The sequence below is a fragment of the Physeter macrocephalus genome, chromosome 1 (genome assembly GCF_002837175.3).
Source record: "Physeter macrocephalus isolate SW-GA chromosome 1, ASM283717v5, whole genome shotgun sequence".
Taxonomy (NCBI): domain Eukaryota; kingdom Metazoa; phylum Chordata; class Mammalia; order Artiodactyla; family Physeteridae; genus Physeter; species Physeter macrocephalus.
This window is the reverse complement of record NC_041214.2, coordinates 87,136,687-87,156,879: the sequence shown is the minus strand read 5'-3', so window position 1 is coordinate 87,156,879 and position 20,193 is coordinate 87,136,687. Positions and strand designations below refer to the sequence as shown.

Sequence of the window (20,193 nt, the reverse complement as noted above, 5' to 3'; positions counted from 1 at the left end):
GGGAGGGTGAGCTGGGTTTAAGCTAAGAACCATCCTGTGCAGGGATGCCACACTGAAGCGCTCAAAGCCCGTAACCTGTGTGAGACTCCAAGGTCTGACAACTGGCAGCCAGTTTCCAACATACTCTACTTGGCTATTTTGTTTGGCCTGCCTAGTGTTTTAAAAGGCAATGTAACAAGGCAGCTATGTTATGCTTGAACTCAATAACAAAAAGTTTTCACTTACTATCTCAAGCCTACCCACATCACCTCTGTTAACTCCCTGGACATTGTGGGCATTAGAGTTTGAGATCTCTTACCAAATAGATGTCTATCATCCTTTGGCTATTTCCCTTCTGATCACTTAGCATAATCTTGCCTAGAAGTTCCAGCTCAGCTCAGCTCAGCTATACGTGTTAACTACAATTTTTGGAGGCTTCCTTGAGGCCATGCAAAAAGGAAACCTGACAAGTTTTAAAGTCCTTATTCAAATAAGATGCCTATTAACCCTTAGAGAGATAACTATTCTGAAACGAAAGTCTAAAGACATTATACAGGAACACCAAATGATATTGTAGGTGACGTTCCCACTACCATTTTATTGTAAATGCAGAAGTGACTTTTATATAGCTGCCTTTAACAGGGACCTTCAATAAAAGCCAAGGATTTAACTTTATAGCCCAGTTCAGCGAAGGCAAACCTAATGCAGACACTTGGATTAGTCTGACAGACACTAGTCACCAGATTAGACTTAGGTGATGGCATTTCTCTTCAGAGAACACATCACACTCTCAGCAGTTGCCATCTTTCAGGTGTCTGTCTTGCTCAGCTGATCCCTGTCCCTTTCAGACTTGCCTATTGCCCACAGGATTTGGCCTCTGCAGATGTAGTTGTGCAGTGAGACCCCCCCCCCCGCAACCTCTGGCCATGGAAGACTGGGTCAGGGAGAGACACCTGACCCCAGATGAATCCATCATTCTGTCCCCTGGCACTGTGAAAGAATGCAAAGCAGCCTCTGTGGAGCAGAGACATGTGATCTGGTTGCTGGAGTTGGAGGGAGGGGGGTGGGCAGCTATGCGACATTTGAGCCTGAAGCCAGAGAGAGAGATGGCGAAAGCCAAACTGCAAAGAGAGAAAGGAGTCAGGCACACATGTAGAAAGAAGCAGAGATGGAATTGAAGAAGAGAGAAAAAAACAACAACAGAGCCTCCTGCTCCTGAGACCCAGCTGCCCTCCTGTCTTCAGCTCTGTAAGGCATGTGATGTCTTTATTCTCTGTGTTGATTTAAGCATGCTTAATGTTTCTGTTAGTTGCAGCCAAAACAATATTGGTGAAAACACACTGAAAGCAGGTTCTTTCTGCAGATCATTATCATTAATTCTTAAGCTTGCCTGATATTCTGAGAATGCCATACTGTAGACCTCATAATGGTAACAGGAACAGGAGCCTCTCCCTCTCCACTTCTGTCAAGGAAACATCTGTCCTTCCCCAAGAGAAAGTGTTACCAGAGCTATCAAAATGGCCATAATTACAACCACCAGGTTAAGCAGGCATTCCATCCCTAGGAGAACAGGGCTTGCCTACCAAATTCAAGTCAGATCTGTACACAGTAGGCACATAATATTTGAATGACTTCAGAGAGTTTTCAGCAGAGGAATACCATATCAGGCTTATATTTTAAAATGATAACTCTCACTGGGTTAAGAATAGACTGAGGATGGACAAGGGCAGAAGCAAGGAGACCATTTAGAAGCTATGGCAGTAACCCAAGACCATAATGTACAGCCATGCAGGTTGTGCACTGCAGAACTCCAGCAAAATATGAAGAGGTACTCCCTGCACATATATAAAAGGGCTGCCAGCCCCGGTGGAAACCATGGAGCTAATTAGACGTGGTCAGAGTCTGGCTGTGTTTTGAAGGTAAAGCCCACTGTGATTTACTGACCAATTAAATGTAGGCTATGAAAGAAGGAAGAATCAAAGATATTTCCAAGATTTTTCATGCAGATGTAAAAAAATGACATTAGTACAACTGACAGTTTAAGGAGCCATCCTATTCATAAGCGCTTACCACATTTCAAATCAGAGCGTACAAGCCCAGCATCCTGGTCCTCACCGGGCCCCTCCAAATCATATCTCCAACTATACTTCTCTCATCTACTCATTATACCATTTGCTACACCATCTCTCAATAAGCCCTGTACTTTCCAATTTTTGTGCCTTGCTCATCCTATACCAAATCTGAGGTCTCCTTCATCCACTAAGCCCTAACTGATTCAAATAACCTCCTTCAAGAAACCTTTCCTGATCCCCTAAATCAAAAATCAATCTCTTGTGGCGGGACTTCCCTAGCAGGTCAGCGGTTAAGACGCCGCGCTCCATATTTGCATTTTCACTGCTTCCTTATGTGCCTCTGAAATAGCACTTAACCTAGGCCGGGTAATATTAGAGGTATTTCTGCTTATAACAATTCACAGCACCCCGCTCCGCCATCTGACCACCAGTCTCAACCTGGATTGTTTCATTGACCTCCGGTTCATCCAGAATGACTACTCTGGTGTCTGACAGGAAGCAGCCACCCTGTAAATGTGTATTGAGAGACTATGTGAGCTACACTCATTTCAAAGTTCAGCTTCCTTGCCCGCCACGGGTATATGCCCTGAGCACGGCCGGGCTGCAACGCTCTGGTAGAAAGTGCTAGGATATTTGATGCGTCATAAAGGATCCTGGCAGACGGAAGCCCACCGTAACGAAACGTGTGCCTCTGTAACCCCTGGCAGGGTTAGACGGGGACTTTGCATCAGCCGACTCTGGGCAGATTTTGGCAGGCTGGTTGGAAAAAACCACGCAGAGCTCAAATGAGCTCAAAGTCCCGCGCGGCTCCAAACCCTCCCCCAGAAGGGCGCAGACCGCCCGGGTCCCTGTCTCTGACGCGTCGCCCCAGCGAGCTGGCAGAGCGCGGGACGCCCGAGACTCGCCGGCGCCAACTCGCCAAGCGCGCTGGCAGCCCCGCGTCCAGGCCAATCGCAGGGCCGCAGCCCCTTCCGGCAGACCAGAGGCTGGAAGCCGAGGGGCTCGGCCCGAGCCACGCTCCCATTGGCTGAGACGGCACCGCCCAGACCAAGTTGAGCTGTCCCCGCACCTGTGAGCGGCAGAGGCTCCCGGCCTTCCCCCGCCGCAGGCCCACCACCAACCCAGCATCTCCGGCCTGCTCCCGCGGCGCCTCCAACTTGCTCGGTCCTCCTCCTCCCCCGGTCCTAAGGCCTCTGCGGTCCTCCAGTAACAGCCGGCTCAGCTCGTGCTCGAGGAAACTGGACCGGCGGCCTGACTGCTGTCCAGCATCCTTCCCGAGGGCGCAGCTTGAGGGGAGGAAGCACTCCCCGCCCCCAACCAAGTCCCCAAGAACAGAGCCTCGTGGAGGACGCGGCAGGAGGACGAGGGATGCGGGCAGACCCAGAGAGATGCGGTGAGGAAGGGAGCAGTGCCTAGATCTCAGGCTAGAAAGCAGGACTACTGGCTTCGGTCCTGGCTCGGCCTCTGACTACGATGTGACCTTGGGCCGGTTTCTTCCCTTCTCGGGGCTGGGCTCGTCTTCTGTAAAATGCGGCGGCAGAGAAGGATAAGTGTCGAGGGTTTCACGTGGGAGACTCGGGGCCGCGTGTTCAACCTAGGCCTTCCCCTGACAAGCACATTTTCTGAATAATAAACGTCAGGCTGGGCTCCCGGAGCACGGACGGAAGGCCAGGGAGGGCGGAGGATGAGGAACACCTGGGGTTGAGACGGCTCTGGGCGGGATCGGTCCATCTTTACACCGTTACTTCGGCCGCGGCCGCAGGGCCCAGCCTACAGGACTTGGTGCCCCCTTTTCCACTCGCATCCCCGCGACCCGAGTAAAGAGCAGCGCAAGTCCAAACCAAACCGAGCATCACGCCGGTTTAGGGGCGCCGGCTCATCACGCCCGAGCTGCAGAGATGCGGACCCTTCCTCTTACCCCAAACCAAACTGGCGCGGGAGCTCCAGCTGCTGAGGGCTCAGCTGGTGCATTCGCCGGAACCTGGCGCTTCGCAGGTACCCGCGCTCGCGTCTTGTACCACCGGGCGCTACCGCCATTTCCTTCTCGAAGCGCCTTACTGGCTCCCACTCCTGCTGTCTCCAGCTTCAGCTGCCGGGGTGCGCCTGCGCACAGGGGCTTTGCTCCGTAGGGCTGCGCGGGGCGGAGCCCGACGGCGCGCGGTGCAAGGGCGGGGAGTCTCTGCACCGCCTCCTTCGCCTTGCGGCGTCAGGCCTGGCCCTCCTCTCGCAGAGGTTACCCCTATTCGCTAGGCGCCCAGCCCGGGATTGACCCACTGCCGCCCATTTTAGGTCTAAATCGCGCTCGGATCTGCTCCACCGCCATCCTGGTTCTGGAACGAGGGGGGAACGATTTCACCCCGCGGTTGCGGGTAGGGAGGTGGAGGTGCCGCTCCAGGAAGTGAGGAAACCCGGTGAGGTTGAGGCGCCTTTCCAGGTCCTACGCCTACTTGCTGTCTTTGGAGCTCATTGGGGTGGGTTAGTTTGTTGGTTTGTTTTTAAATTTGTCTTTTGATCAGATGAAATTTATTTAAAATTTTCTTCCTACGATTTACTATCTCAAGCCTACCCACATCACCTCTGTTAACTGCCTGGACATTGTGGGCATTAGAGTTTGAGATCTCTTACCAAATAGATGTCTATTATCCTTTGGATAATAGAAGCACAGCTTCCCAGAGTTTCAACAACGGAACATCGGAGGCCAATCTGCCACAGATCAGGCTCCCCTGCCAAGTTTCCAGGATGAGAAACCGGCTGAGGAGAAGGAACCTATCAGGGCAAATTAGTGGCAGAGCTATGTTTAGGTCAAATTAGAGAAGGGCTGATTGGAAAGGGACCAGGCAGATGAAGACAGGAAGGAAGGAAGGGCCTGATGGGGCTTTAAAGAAACCTGTCAGCTCCGTTACATGAGCTTCTTGAAGGCTGAGCCTGTATCTTCCTTATCTCCGGCTCCTGGCATGTAGAGCTTTGAAGACCAGGAGAATCGTGAAGGTAGGATGCACTTGGTTCTCTGTACCCATTTCACAGACAGACTCAAGCTTGCATCAGTGCTGTGTTTCAGAATAGTCACTGTTACAGCATGCCATAGCCATAACATAAATCATTATATTGGGTCACCAGGTTACACTTTGAGGGTTATGCATTGCTAGAAAAGCAGTTAACTAAAGGAAGAGTTAATATTTCCACCTAGGAAAACCATAGATCCTGACTTTGGACTGAGAATTAATGGAAATAAAGTTCTATTCATGAAAGACAAGGACAGGACAGTTGATCTGTCTACGGTTATATCCGACTTCACCTGTGGCTGACCTCACACCTTCCCAGGCCCACTTTTTATTCCAGTTTTGCTCTGACAACCAGCTGCATACAGGTGAAACCTGAGAGCACCTTGCCTCAGCTGTACCTGGTATCTTCCCCTCTAGGGGCTTCTCTGTCACTGCAGCCTGGGCCCCCTACAGGAAGCCGAAGCCCATTTTGACACATGCATAAACTTGGAAGTGCAAAGGAATGAACACATCCTAGGACAACGTTTGACCAAGGCAGACAGGAGCTGGTGGAGAACTATTCCACTCTTCCGTTCTTCCAGTGGGCAGTTCCGAGGTACGTTTTGTACAGCACCTAAGATGATAGACCCCTGGCTGCCCACTAGTGCCCAACTTGATCAGCTCAATAATGCACCCTTGGATTGCCTTTCTCTTTCCTGCCTTGACTTTGACTCTTCCCAGTCCTCCACTCCTGTTCCTCGGGATTCGTTCCCAAAATAAACTACCTGTATCATGAAGGTAGGATGCACTCTGAACAAGTTCTTGTTCAGAGTTTGTTTTGGTGGGGGGAACCCAGACTAAGCCAATGGTTAATCCAAAAGAGTCATCTCAACAGGGAACTATATTCAGTATTTTGTGATAAACCATAATGGAAAAGAATATGAAAAAGAATGTATATATATGTACAACTGAATCACTTTGCTGAACAGTAGAAATGAACAACATTGTAAATCAATTATGCTTGAATAAAATAAATTAAAAAAAAAAACACAAAGAAGACCCCCAAAAAACCCCAAAGAAGCATCTCAGCCCAACTTTCGGCATCATTCTCAGCAGACCTTTCCCAAGTCTGCTAATGAGGAATCCATTTGTTCTGTTTGAACTGTTGCTCTTTTTATTGCCCAGCTGCCCTGCCCTTTAGGGCATCATTAATAAACTCTCAGAGGCAGGCAGGAAGTATCAGAGACTCCCAGGAGACAGGGCCAGCTGAAGGGCTGGGTCTAGGTTAGCATTGGACAAAGCCATTCTCGGCCTTACCTTAAACGTTTTCCCTCCTTCCAAGGTAGGTCTTGTTTGCTGACCTTGAAACGAGAAACTTTCAGCTCTGGGGTTGAACATGGAAGCAGAGACAGGGTGGGACCCAGGTCACTCCCAACACAGCATGTGCCCAGATTATGTCTCTTTTTTGCCCTCCCTTTCCCCCTTGCCCCCGCTGTAAAAGCAGTTCCTCTGCCCAGATACAAGGTCTCAGGCCAGGGTCTTTGGCATCTAGCACACTTCATCTCATTTCAATACCAAGAGGGTGCTGTTGCAAATTACTAAGCTAGGTTTGGGAGGAAAGAGCCCTTAGTCCCAGCCTTCAAGAAGGGAAATGAGACATGTACATAAGCTAAATGAATCCTTAGAAGCCCTGTAAGTCTTCTAAAAGAGGGACTTGTAAGTGTAGTAGGAGTTCTGGTGAGGCTTCAGGACAGGATCTGTAGAAAGGTAGCATCCTGAAAGACTCTCAGAATGAAGTCCCCTCAAAAGATCCCCATCCTAATGGATTCCTCGTTAGCAGACTTGGGAAAGGTTTGCTGAGAAGGACCTTGAAAGGTGGGCTGAGATGCCTCTTTTGGATTAACCACTGGCTTAGTCTGGGTTCCCCCTTGAAATAGACCCCTGTCCAGAGAGCCACAGTGTCTGCTCCTGTCCCTCTATCAGCTCCTAATTGCCTCCTAGCTCACACCCTTCTTGAATCCCAGCTCAGACTAATCATTCATCTTCCTAGGCCCCAGCCCTCCCCTGCTAGATCTGGCCCTGCCCCATCTCTGAATTCCCCTGCTCTTCTCTGCCTTCAGTGTTGTGTCCAACACCAGATGGTGCAAGTTAAATCCTGCCCTTAGCCAGCCACATGGGAACCCTCCAGGAGCCCATGAGTGCAGCGCTTTTTGCTGAGTTCTACTGGGGGATAGAGAATCACAACACCATTTACTATCCCAAACACTACAGGTCTTATGTTTGTTTAATGCAACTGAATTTTCTTTAAAAAAAATTTATTATTTTTTTTGGCTAGAAATCATGTCCTTAATCTGCAGAATTTTAGAAGTGTCAAGTAGCTTTTTCCATAATTTACCGTGAAAGAATGAAAAAGCCCAATGTACTATTCTAAACAAACTGTGATGCTCAGAATCTAGTGTGCTGAAGAGCCCTGGATCCTAACATGACTATAACACTGAATTCTGCCCATGGATGAGAAGTGGAGGCCAAACCTTCTCCCTGCAGTGACTGAGCAAGTAGAACGAGGGCTTGGACCTTATGGGGGAAAAAAGGGGTGTATCGGACACCCACATCCCCACTCCCTTTCTGTCTCTTGACTCTAATGTATTTAACTAAAATGATTGTTTAAGCCACAGAGTTGTGGGGTTTTTTTTTCTTTTTGTGTGTGTATTGCAGAGGGGGGAGTAGTTTGGAAATTTAACCAAAGTTATTTTGAGGTAATTGAGACCTTTGAAGAGGGAAAAGTATGAGGAAATAAAAAAACAACTGTGGCCCCACCTCTGCCCATCCACCCCAAGCTACAGCACTGCATGAAACCGCTTCCTTCACGCAGCTTAGCTTGATCAAGCCCTTAGATCCCAGGCATTGTGCTTTGTGTTGAGGATTCAGTGATAACCCAGTGCGGGGTCCCTGTCTTCAAGTAATACAATTTAGCAGCTAATGACTGATCGCTGTGTACCAAACGCTATGCCAAGTGCTTTGTGTGCATTTTTTCACTTAATCTCCGCAGAAGTCCTAAAAGTGACCTAAGATTATCCCCATTTTCCATCTGAGGAAGTTGAGGCCCAGAGAGGTCAAATAATTGCCCACAGCAACACAGCTACGAAGTGGCAGAGACAGAGTGCACACAAGTCTGTCCCAGTCCAAAGACTTTATTTTAGCACACCACCAGCAAGAACTAAGGTTCTTGCTTTGACAAAACGGATAAAAATCCCAGTTTATAAGGCTATTTGGAGTACAGAATTTTTTATAACCAGTTGGGCATTGTTTTGTGAGTAATCTTAACAGAAGCTGGAATTGCTTTGTTACATTGAAGTTCCTTTCAGTGAGTACAGTACAGAAGCCAAGATCTGATGCACTCAACTAGGGAAAGAAATTATAGGTCCTAATTGAACATATAACCTTTGAAAGACAAAAATATGGGACAAAATTCTCCACCCTTAAAGCTGATTTAATTTTCTGAACTTCAAATCTATTTTTAAAATAATAGTTAATATGTTATAATAAATGTTTTTAAAACCATATGCTTATTTTGATTAATATCTTTTCATTTTTTTCCCCAGTGAATGTGTATTATTTATATTTTCTGCTTGTTGCTACCAGAGCCTATTATTTCAAAATAGCCTGTTATTTCAAAAGGGAAATCAAATTACAAAGCTGCTGCTTCCCATTTTTGGGTTGCCAGTACCTCTTTCCAAAGGCCTATTTGTTGAGAAGGTTATACTTCAGATTCACTTTGCTAGTTTTATTTTCTTTTCAACACAAATGGCAGAAGGATATTCTCTTATGAGACAAGACCAATATATAATATCTAGAAATTAATGAACACAGAACAATGTTTCTATGTTGCTCACTAGAGGATTTCACTTTATAATTACCTTTGTTCTGAAATAAATTAATTTTAAAAGCTCACCAAAAAAAAAAAAAAGGCCAATTTGTTCCTCCCCAATGCCCTCCCCTCACAGCAGGCTCCTCCCAAGACTGGAAGGTTTTCCTTCTGCGGAGAGTCTTCACGCTCAGCATTTGCTCACCTTGGCCAGCTGTAGCAAGGCTCCCTCAGCACTATCAGCACACAGGTCCAGGCAAGTTACAAGCCAGACACACCTGGAATCCTCTTAATTCTCAGTTGATAGGATGTAATAGACACCCTTGGAAACCTCTTCCAGGCTTTATGTGTATTATTTCAATGCTTGTCTTTAGCTGGGAAGGGAAACTCTCACATTCATATGATAAGCAAAGCCAACTAATGATAAAATACAATATTTAGAGTTCTGATGTTTGTGTGTTTGTCGCTGAGTAGGCAAAGTTCAGCTTCATAACTTTGTTTTGAGCTTAAAATGTCTGTGAGTTTGGCCCTCTGACAAGTGGAGGGTCAGGGTGGATGCCACTGCCTAGGGATGCATAAGAAAAAATGATGCCAAAGGGCAGCTCCAGCTGACTCCATAGTGAGCTCTCCCTACCAGGATGTGTGGGCATAAATGAGCATAGGAACTGGCCTGAACAGAATGAGAACTATCCAGAGAGTGCCCTGAGCATAACCCAGAATCAGGACCTGAGAAAGATTGTAAGATGGCTTTGGACAGGGTCAGCTGCAAGAAGGTAGGGCCAAAACATACCTCCTGAACATCACAATCAGGTGAGGAAGAGTATGTCTGCAATACAGGAGATCCCTTCAGGGTGTTTCTTAGTATTACCATACCTTGTAATTAAAGTCAATGGAAAATTACAACAGCTGAATTCAGGCAGTACTACTAATGGTCTAGACTCTTCATAAATAAAGTTTGGGTCACCCCACCCAAACATGATAAAGAACCATGACCTGCTGAGGGCAAAGGGAATATGGAATGGGCAGTGGCCAAAAGTAATTATAAATACCAGGTACAACCATGTGACCAGTTGCAGAACAAGGGCTGTAATTGTCATGAGTATTTCTTCCTTATTTTGTTATGAATATGTGTGTGTAATATCTTTCTTTTCTTTCTCTTATCCCCTTATCATGTAACATGAGATACTTTGACTCATATATCATACTGTTGTTAACTTCACCTCATAGTATTTAAGTTATGGGACATCAAGAAGAGTGAACATCACCCAAGGACTCTGTGTCCTCTTTCGGGGAAAGTGTTAGTGCATTTTTAGTTGTATACAGTAGAGTTGTATCATGTAGTTTGAATTATGACCTTGTTATTGTCTTTATTTGGAGAATAAGTATGGTCTAAGGAGTCGTATATGGGTGCCAAGTTGACAGGCAGTGAACTGTGATGGTTAATTTTATTATTTTTTAAAATTAATTACTTAATTTAAAAAAAATTATCGCTGTGTTGGGTCTTCATTGCTGCGCACAGGCTTTCTCTAGCTGCGGCAAGCAGGGGCTACTCTTCATTGCGGTACGCAGGCTTCTCGTTGCAGTGGCTTCTCTTGTTGCAGAGCATGGGCTCTAGGCACGTGAGCTTCAGTAGCTGTGGCATGTGGGCTCAGTAATTGTGGCTCACAGGCTCTAGAGGGCAGGCTCAGTAGTTGTGGCGCATGGGATTAGTTGCTCCGTGGCATGTGGGATCTTCCCAGACCAGGGATCGAACGTGTCCCCTGCATTAGCAGGCAGATTCTTAACCACTGTACCACCAGGGAAGCACTGTGATGGTTAATTTTATGTGTCAACTTGGCTAGGCCACAGTGCCCATATATTTGGTCAAACATTATCCCAAATGTCTCTGTGAAATTGTTTTTGAATGAGATTAACATTTAAGTTGGTGGACTTTGAGTAAAGCAAATTACCCTCCATGATGTGGGTGGGCCTCATCCAACCAAATGAAGGCCTTAGTAGAAAAAGACTGACCTCCTCAGAAGGAGAAGGAGTTCTGCTGGCAGACTACCTCTGGCTCAAATTGCAACTCTTCCCTGTGTCTCTACCTTGCCAGCATAACCTAGATTTTGGACTTGCCAAGTCTCTACAGGTAAGCCAACTCCTTAAAATCAATCTCTCTCTGTGTCTCTCTCTCTCTCTTAACATCCATATACAGCCTGTTGGTTTGTTCCTCAGGAGAATGCTGACTAATACACCCACTCAGAGTGGTCTGCTTCCCTGATTGGACCCTGATACAGCATTGAAGTAGATCCCTTTATTCTGGGATTGGTCCCTCTTTCTGTCTGGGAGGGCAGAAGTCAACAGGAGCAGGGAGGGGCCTTGCTCAGGGGCCTGGAGCACAGGCCAGAGGTAGGAGGGTTGGTCCCAGGCCAAGGCGGGACATGGCAAAGCTTGCTTTTCACCCTCTCCATCCCCTGAGATCTCTGCGGGGTGGACAGACAGACACTTCCTCAGCTTACTCCCCTCCAGGGTGGCTTGGGCCAGGTGATGTCACAGGCAAAACCATGAGGCTCTGGAAGGATGGAAGAGGGAACTGTTCCTTCAGATCGGGGCCAATGAACAGGCTTCATGGAGGAGGTGACTGCCTTGGATCTCAGATTATAAAATAGGTAGGATATTTTTTCCTCCAAATTTTTATTTTGAAAAAGTTTAAACACACAAAAAAGATGAAGGAAGAGTATGATGAACACCCATATAGCGATAATCTAGATTCACCAATTGTTAACAGTTTGTCACATTTCCTCCTTTTCTCTCTCTCTATATGCATACACATACACATATACACTTTGCTGAGTCATTTGAATATATATTGCAGACATCATAACACATCACTCCCAAATATTTCAGCATGTATCTCAAAAGAACAAGACAATTCTCCCACACAGTCATGACACTATTGTCACATTCAAGAAATTTAATATTGATAATAATATGATTTAATTAATCTATACTGAAATTCCTTCAGTTATCCCAATAATGTCCTGTATAGTTTTATAGTTTTTTCCCTTAATCAAGGACCATGGCTTACATTTAGTTAGCATGTCTCTTAAGTTTCCTTTAATCTAAAACAATACCCTGCCTTTTCTTTTTTGGAGGGGAGGGTCTTTCATGACATTGACAGTTTGATGTTTTGTTGTTTTGTAAAATATCCCAAATCTGGATTTGTTTGATCATTTCCTCATGATTGGATCCAGGCTAAACATTCTTGGTAGGCATACTATATAGGTGATTCTACCTACTACATAGGTGGAATTTGGACAGACTGAGATGGGGAAGGATACAGCAGACATAAGGAAGAGCAAATATTTTGTCCCTTAGGGGTGAAAAAGGCCAGCATGTCCGGGCATAGCTGTGGCCCCAGGGAGTTGCACTGTGGCATGGGGCATGTGGGCAGAAGGCAGGAGAAGGATAAGCGTTGGGAGGACAGTCAGGGCAGTTTGGTCCATATTCACTGGCCTCGGTTCAGAGGGCACTGGGTAATCACAGCCTCTGGAGGCATATTAGCTTTTCATAAAAGAGCCTCAAAGACCAAAAAGCCTTCAAGACCCAAACAAATGAGTCTCGAATTGTGGGGTGTTAGCCTCGGAAGAGACTGTGAACAATGGGGCCTTCCCAAGCACCCCCCAGTATACAACATATTAATTGGAAAAAAGAGAAAATCTCAAATAAAAAGGAGCATAATGGCTTTTCGTGTGATTCCTCTTCTTTCACTATTTTCTACAGTTCTGTCATTAGCCATTTTCCTCAGAGGTGTTTCCTCAGACGTGTTTCCTTCAGCCCCTCACATTCTTTCCTCTCCCTTCTCTCTCCTTCCCAGTCACCCAGGCCAAAACCCCGAGATTCCCCCAGATGTCCTCCCCTTCACCCCTCACATCCAGCCTGCTTGGTCCCGCCACCTGTGGCCGGTGCTGCAGGAGACTGGGGGAGAAGTCAGAGAAGGACCAGGTTGTCAGGTACTGGCTATCAGACTGCGCTCTAGGGCAGCTCCAGCTAGGGGCCTTGGGATATGCTCAAAGGCAGATCACTTCGAAAGGCCCTGACTCAGGATGGGGATACAGAATTGGACAGGAAGTAAGCTGTGGCCCAAGCCAGTGGCCAAACTGGAGGAGGAGCTTGTAGAAATGAAGAGAGTCTGCTAATTCAAAAAGTACATGCACCCCAATGTTCATAGCAGCATGATTCACAAAAGCCAAGACATGGAAGCAACCTAAATGTCCATCGACAAATGAATGGATAAAGAAGATGTGATACACGCACACACACAATATGGAATACTACTCAGCCATAAAAAGAATGAAATAATGCCATTTGCAGTAACATGGATGGACCTAGAGATTATCATACTAAGGTAAGTAAGTCAGACAGAGAAAAACAAATATCATATGATATCACTTATATGTGGAATCTGAAAAATGATACAAATGAACTTATTTACAAAACAGAAGCAGACTCACAGACATAGAAAACAAACTTATGGTTACCAGAGTGGAAAGGGAACAGGGAGGGATAAATTAGAAGCTTGGGATAAACAGATAAACACTACTTTATATAAAATAGATAAAAAACAAGATCCTACTGTATAGCACAGGGAACTATATTCAATATAGTAACAACGTATAATGGAAAAGAATCTGAAAAAGAATAGAACTGAATCACTAACCGAATCACTTTGTTGTACACCAGAAACTAACAACACTCTAAATCAACTATACTTCAATTTTTTTAAAAAATGAAGAGAGTCTGAAGAGGTGAGGCTGAAGAATGGCTGGGGGCAGAGCGAGGAGGTGGACACTAGGAAGCTTCGTTCTTGAATTTCATGGTGTTTGCAGCATCCCTCTGATTCATGGAAGATTGGCTGGGTGATGATAGGTGTGTTCTTAAGGTTACACAACTAACGCAGCAACATGTCTTTTTTCAGGAGACCCTGGCCAGCTGGGGTATCTCTGGGTGGTCCTAGTACAATGTTTCCTCATAGCCGGAGACTACTTGAGGCAGACCAAGGGTTTCTGTCCTTGCTTCTTCATCCCTCCCATTTCACCAGGTTCTGCAGCCAGCCTCCTATGCAGGAGGAATTCAGTTTACTGGCCCCAGCATGTTAGTTCTTCTGTCCCATCACTGGATCGAGTCTGGGGTGGTGCAGGAAGGAAGACACATGTTGGGGTCCTAGTGGGTCAATTAGAGAAGAGCCAAGGAAAGCACGTGACATGAGAGGATGCACAAAGGCATATGGGGTGAGCTGGAAACAAAAGAACAGCAGACAGAACAGCCCAGCCTTCCAGTTTTGGCCAAGCGAGAAGGAAAGGCAGAACTGGCAGTGTGAAAAGAAGTGAGCTGTGATGTGACCCAGTTGTTTATTGACCTTCAGGGCAACCAGGTCATCCTTAGAGGTTTTCCTTTGAATGGCTGGTCATTATTCTGCATGATGTGAGGCTGCAGCAGCCACAACTGAGAAGGGTGAAAGCCATGCTTGCAGAGAGGGTGTATTCTGATAAGTAGAGGCTGACTCAGGGGATGAGTCCCCCCACACACACAAATAATAATAGAACTCCACCCATGGTTGAGGGGTTGCAGCTGAAAGGCAGAGTCTCAGCATCATGTCCCAAAGAGAGAAACCATGTCCAGATATCTCAAAGGTGAGGCTGAAAGGCAAGAAAAAGAAAAAATTTAAATAAAAGGAGTCAAAACTACCATTACTCCAGGCACTGTAATTATTAATCTAGAATATTTAGGATATTATGAAAATAATAACAGGTTCAGTAACTTGGCTGAATACAAGACAAATATAGGAAGAAAATTAAAAGCTTTCCCATTTAGAAAATGTAATGTTAAAAAAAAATCCTGAGAATCACAATACAATAAAAACTATGATTACTTGTAGACAACAGGAAAATGCAAAGTCTTTTTTTAAAACAACAACAACCGTATGTCTTTACTGAGAAAGATGAAAGATGGACAGAAAAATGAGGGGACAGACCATGTTTCCAGTTAGGAAGGCAATATCATAAAGATGGATCTTTCCCCCACATTTATCTAGAATTCAATACTGTTTTGGTTCAGGGGCAGGCAGAGGCAGGGAGGGAGAACTTGACCAACTGATTCTGAATTAATCAGGAAAATTTTGAAAAATGCCTCATAAGATCAAAACATACTACAAAGCTAAGCTGGTTAGAAAAGTATGGTGCTGATGCATGAATTGAAAAAGCATATTAATGGAACAAATAAGCAGTCCAGAAACAGAGCCACAAATTAATGGAAGTTTAATATACAAAAAGAGTAGCACTGTCAATCAAAAAAGATGAATTGTTTAATGGTATAGGGACAATTATGTATGTATATACCACACACATAACAATGAAAGTAGATTAAATATCTAAAAATGAAAACAAACTATAGAAATACTGGAAGGAAATATGAGACTATTTCTATAATCTTGAGGTTGGAAAAGGATTTCCTAACCCCAACATGTTGCCCAGGAGACATAAAGGAAAAGACTAAAAGATTAGAAACTTAAAAATTTAAACTTTTATACAAGGATAGCCACCATTCAAATCACTGGCTTAGAGAAAACACTTGCAACATATATAACAGATAAGGGCTAAAAAATCCACCACATATAAAGTGCTCCTACATATGAACAAGAAAAAGATAAATAATCTTGTTGAAAAAATACACAAAGGGTAAATAAATCACAATAAAGAAAATCAAATGGCTAATAAACATAAGAATATATACTCAGGTGTGATAATCAATATTTAAAATACAAGTCAAAAATAAATATATTTTTAATCAATCACATTGGTGAAAATTAAACGATTGGAAAGACACATAGAGGCAGCACCCTCATACACTGCTAGTAGGTATGAAAGTTGCAATCTTTTTTGAAAATAATTTGGCAGCATGCATGATGCCCCTTGACTCAGCAATTCCATTCTAGGACTCTATTCTACAAAAACACTAACATACTTCACAAAGATGTGCGTACATGAGTATTTGATGCAACGTTATTTGTAACAGAAAAACAAAAATGGGAAATAACCTAATAATGGAATTTTAAATAAATTATGGTCCACCTATTCCCAAAATATTGTCTACCCAAAATGGCTGCTTTTCCGGGATCATGCTTCCTCATGTCCTGGCCTTCTCCATTCCCTGAAACATGATTCTTGCTAGAACAAGTCTGCTTTCCTGGCCACAGCTGATTGATTTATGGTGCTCACCTGATCCATGGCAGGCCAATCAGAGCCCTTCTCTGAAATTTTGGAACTGGAAGAAAGAAGGAGAGCCAGTCTAAAGATGTAAAATATTAACCTCAGGAGGTAGTTGGGGAGTTCTCCCAGAAGCTGCATTTCTGCCCCGTGAACCCAACAAATACACTGGTCGGGCCACAGGAAGTATGAACAAAGTAGTGAAGCTGAAACACAGAGAAGACCTGAAAACAGAGAAGGTGAGAGAGTCCTGCCCTGTCTCCAGTTGTCCCTCTTTCTCATGTGTTTCCGGAGACACGCTGGCATTATTCTTATGCTCAATTTTCCTTCTTGCTTAAACTAATTCCAGCTGGCATTCAGTCACTTACAACCAAACAAGCACTAACTACTATGATTTTCCACCATGGAACACTGTGCAACCATTAAAAAGACTGACATCAAATATATGTAAAGACAAGGAAAGAGATCCAGGATATATTGTAGTATGAAAAAGATCAGGGTACAGAACAATGTGTATATCATGATTCCACTGAAATTTTTTTAAGGCTACTTTTTTTTTTAAGAGCATTTATTTATTTATTTATTTTTGGCTGTGTCAGGTCTTAGTTGCAGCATGTGTGATCTTCGTTGAGGTATGCGGGATCTTTCGTTGCGGCGCATGGGCTCTTCCTTGTGGTGCCCGGGCTTCTCTCTAGTTGTGGCGCTCAGGCTCCAGGGCGCGTGGGCTCTGTAGTTTGCAGCATACAGGCTCTCTAGTTGAGGCGTGCAAGCTCAGTAGTTGTGGCACATGGGCTTAGTTGCTCCACGGCATGTGGGATCTTAGTTTCCCAACCAGGGATTGAAACCGCGTCCCCGGCATTGGAACTCGGATTCTTAACCACTGGACAACCAGGGAAGTCCCGGAACTCCAATTTTATAAGAAACTAGCAATGTAGCAGGTCTGAACACCTTACAGTCAAACAACCAGCATCCAGTTTCTACCACTATCTTGCCATGTGACTTTACGACCTCTCCTCCCTGGACCTCCATCTCTGCGTAATAGAATGATAAGGCGGGCTTGGGTAATACTGAAGATTGCTTAGAGCTCTCATGTTCCAACATTTTTATCCAGTGTGATGCCCTCCTGACTCCTTCACTGCCGTTTTAAGCTCCCAAGACCTGTGATTCAGGGCACACAAGCAGGAGAGCCAGGAAAGAGTCCAGCACCCTTCCCAACAGTGGTTCCTGCACTTATGAGAAACTGCAGTGAACCAAACTGGCTAAAGGTGGAGCTCTCTACTTAACTGAGAAAGAATTAAGCTGTATGTTGAGTTGATGGTTAATTGAATATTATCATCCAACAGTGTATCCCTGAACATTTTAGGTAAATAATACTCCCTCAAATATCAGTAAGCCTCTGCCAGCGATTGGGACCCAGTCCAAATGACTGCCTTAGAAAGGCAGTGGTCTTCTCAAAGATCCAGGTCAGCTGATGATCGGTCCTTGGTGGCAGGGACAACTGGCAGGAGATTTAGGCCTTGGCATCTCCTGCAAGATGCACCTGTGCTTCCTGCCACCACCAAGCCTCCTGGCTCCTGCACCACACAGCCTGTACCACTCTCTGCTGAGCGTTGAGCACTCTTGCACGGTTCATGGCATTTGTCCAGAGCCATGCACCTTGACCCATGACCAAGTCCACTCTGACCTATCTTGGACTTCCCCTCTGTGTCTTATTTTCCTGTCTTCAGGATAATCTGACCTATCCTTTATATCTAATGTTGACACCCTTTCTTTATCTTTGCTTCTATTCAACCCCACTCCTTTCAGGTGTTTAGTGATCCCCTGGGGCTAGCAAGTGCCCCTGGGGCATTACTAGAGAAGAGGGACTTCTCATCATGGGAGAAGTCTCTGAAGCAGAGGGACTCAGAAGTGGAGCATCTTTCCATGGGGAGGTACCTTAGAGGCAATGGAGCAGAAATGGGCCCTCAAACCTCTTCCTGCCTTTAGGTATCTGCCCCTCACAGAATATCCACACCCTATTGGCCCCAGCACATCCAGACCAAACACCAACCTTGTAGTGTCAGGCCCTGGATGAATGCAGAGCCACCTGTCTTTCCATTCCTCCTACCTCTGTCCTCCTCCCAGGGTGCTGCTGCCTTTCTTTTTGAGTCCACAAATACAAATTAGCTTATTCCACCCCCTCACTCCAAAAACTGAGCTTTATTCATTCAACAAAAAAAATTTTTGAGTACTTACCATTTGCTCTAGGCACCAGAGATATGCCTGGGAACAAAGCACATAAAAATCCCTGCTCTCAAGGAGCTTAAATCCTAGTGAGGGACACAGATAATAAACAAGATAAACAAATTTTAGTATTGCCAAGGGTGATAAGTGCTAAGGAAAAACATAAAGTAGGAAAAGAGGATGGGTAGTTGCCAGACAGGAAGAGAGGCAGGTACAATTTAAATAGTTTCATTCCAAAGGTGATATTTGGGGCTTCCCTGGTGGCGCAGTGGTTGAGAGTCCGCCTGCCGATGCAGGGGACGCGGGTTCGTGCCCCGGTCCGGGAGGATCCCACATGCCGCAGAGCGGCTGGGCCCGTGAGTCATGGCCGCTGAGCCTGCGCGTCCAGAGCCTGTGCTCCGCAACGGGAGAGGCCACAGCAGTGAGAGACCCACGTACGGCAAAAAAACAAAAACCAAAGGTGATATTTGAACGAAGACTTGAAGTAGGTAAAGTAGCAATCCATGCAGATATCTGGGGAACAGGAGTAGATCCAAGATTTGTGGATCTGATGTTTATACAATTTTGAGACCCTTTTTAAGAAAAACAATATAAATTTATCAGTATAAAAGTAGGTGCAGGCCTTAGAGAGGCCTGTGGAAGTGAAGGGCGGGAAGCTTCCACTCCATTAGCTCAAGAGTAACTCTGCCTTGCTGGGGTAATAGCAACTGCACAGAGAGAACAGCAAGGGCAAGAGAGGCGTGAGCATGCGCAGTGAGTTCGGGGCGCACAGGGAGGTCGAGGAGGCCGGGGTCGCTGGAGCAGAGCCAATGAGAGGAAGAGAAGGGGGTGGGGTTGCAGTCAGAGGGAGCTGGGGCAAGATTACAGGGGACGTCGGACTTTGGCTTTATTGCTTGGGATGCGAGCCACTGGAAGGTTTTGAGAAGAGGAGTAACATGACTTATCGTGGATTTTGAAAGAATTCCTGACTGCCATTTGAGAACAGACTGAAGTAGGTCAAGGATGGAAGCAGGGAGACCAGTTAGGAGCCAGCTGGAATGATTTAGGAGAGAGATGATGGTGGCTCAGACCAGGCTGGTAGCGGCAGAGGTGTGAGGAGTGGCCTGATCCTGAATGTTTTGAAGATAAAGTCTGCAGGATTTGCTACCAGATGGGATGTAAGGGTAAAAGAGATTGAAAGATGTCAAAGATGACTCTGAGGATTTTGTCCTGAATAATTGGAAGGATGTAGTTTCATTAACTGAGATGAGGGGGGAAATTTGAGAGCAGATTTTAGGTGGAAGATTAGAGTTCAGTTTTGAACATGTGAATATTGAGATGCTCACATACCCAAAGGGAGAGGTGGAGTGTGGAATGCAGTCTGGAAGAAATCTGGGCTGGAAAAAATAAATTCCTGAAGCTGGGTTAGATCACTAAGGGAGTGAATGTGGATAGAGAAAAGAAGTGGCCCTAGATTTGAACCCTGAGACCCTCTGATATTTAAAAGTCAGGGAGGAGAGAAGGAACCGGCAGAGGAGACGAAGAAAGAACAGGCAGGAGGTAGGAGAAGAGCCAAGAAAGAGCGATCCCCTGCAAGCCAGGTGAACGAAATGTGTTAAAGAGGCAGAAGTGATCAGCCTTTAAAGGCTGCTGATAGGTCAAAACATGAGGCTGGGAGTTGACCACTGAATGTAACACATGGAGATCACTGGTGATCTTGACAAGAGCAGGAGGCATATTAGTGAGAATCCAAACCACAATTAAATCTTCAGCCTGATATGTCTGGCTGTTCTGCCGTTAGCCCCAGTGAGCAGTTCACACCACCTGGTCTGTTCCCTGGGACCTTCTAC

The 20,193-nt window shown here is 45.5% G+C and overlaps 2 protein-coding genes across 3 annotated transcripts in view; one reads left to right on the top strand and one right to left on the bottom strand.

Moving 5' to 3' along the window:
- Positions 1–4,521, bottom strand: part of BDH1 (3-hydroxybutyrate dehydrogenase 1) — a 40,499-nt gene extending 35,978 nt beyond the window's left edge. Inside the window, 1 exon segment of the mRNA XM_028492559.2 lies at positions 3,173–4,521. Coding sequence (XP_028348360.1) covers positions 3,173–3,179 — 7 coding nt within the window. The 5' untranslated portion in view covers positions 3,180–4,521.
- APOD (apolipoprotein D) overlaps positions 1–20,193 on the top strand; it is a 97,432-nt gene that overhangs the window by 2,013 nt on the left and 75,226 nt on the right. The gene's annotated exons all lie outside the window — the stretch shown is intronic.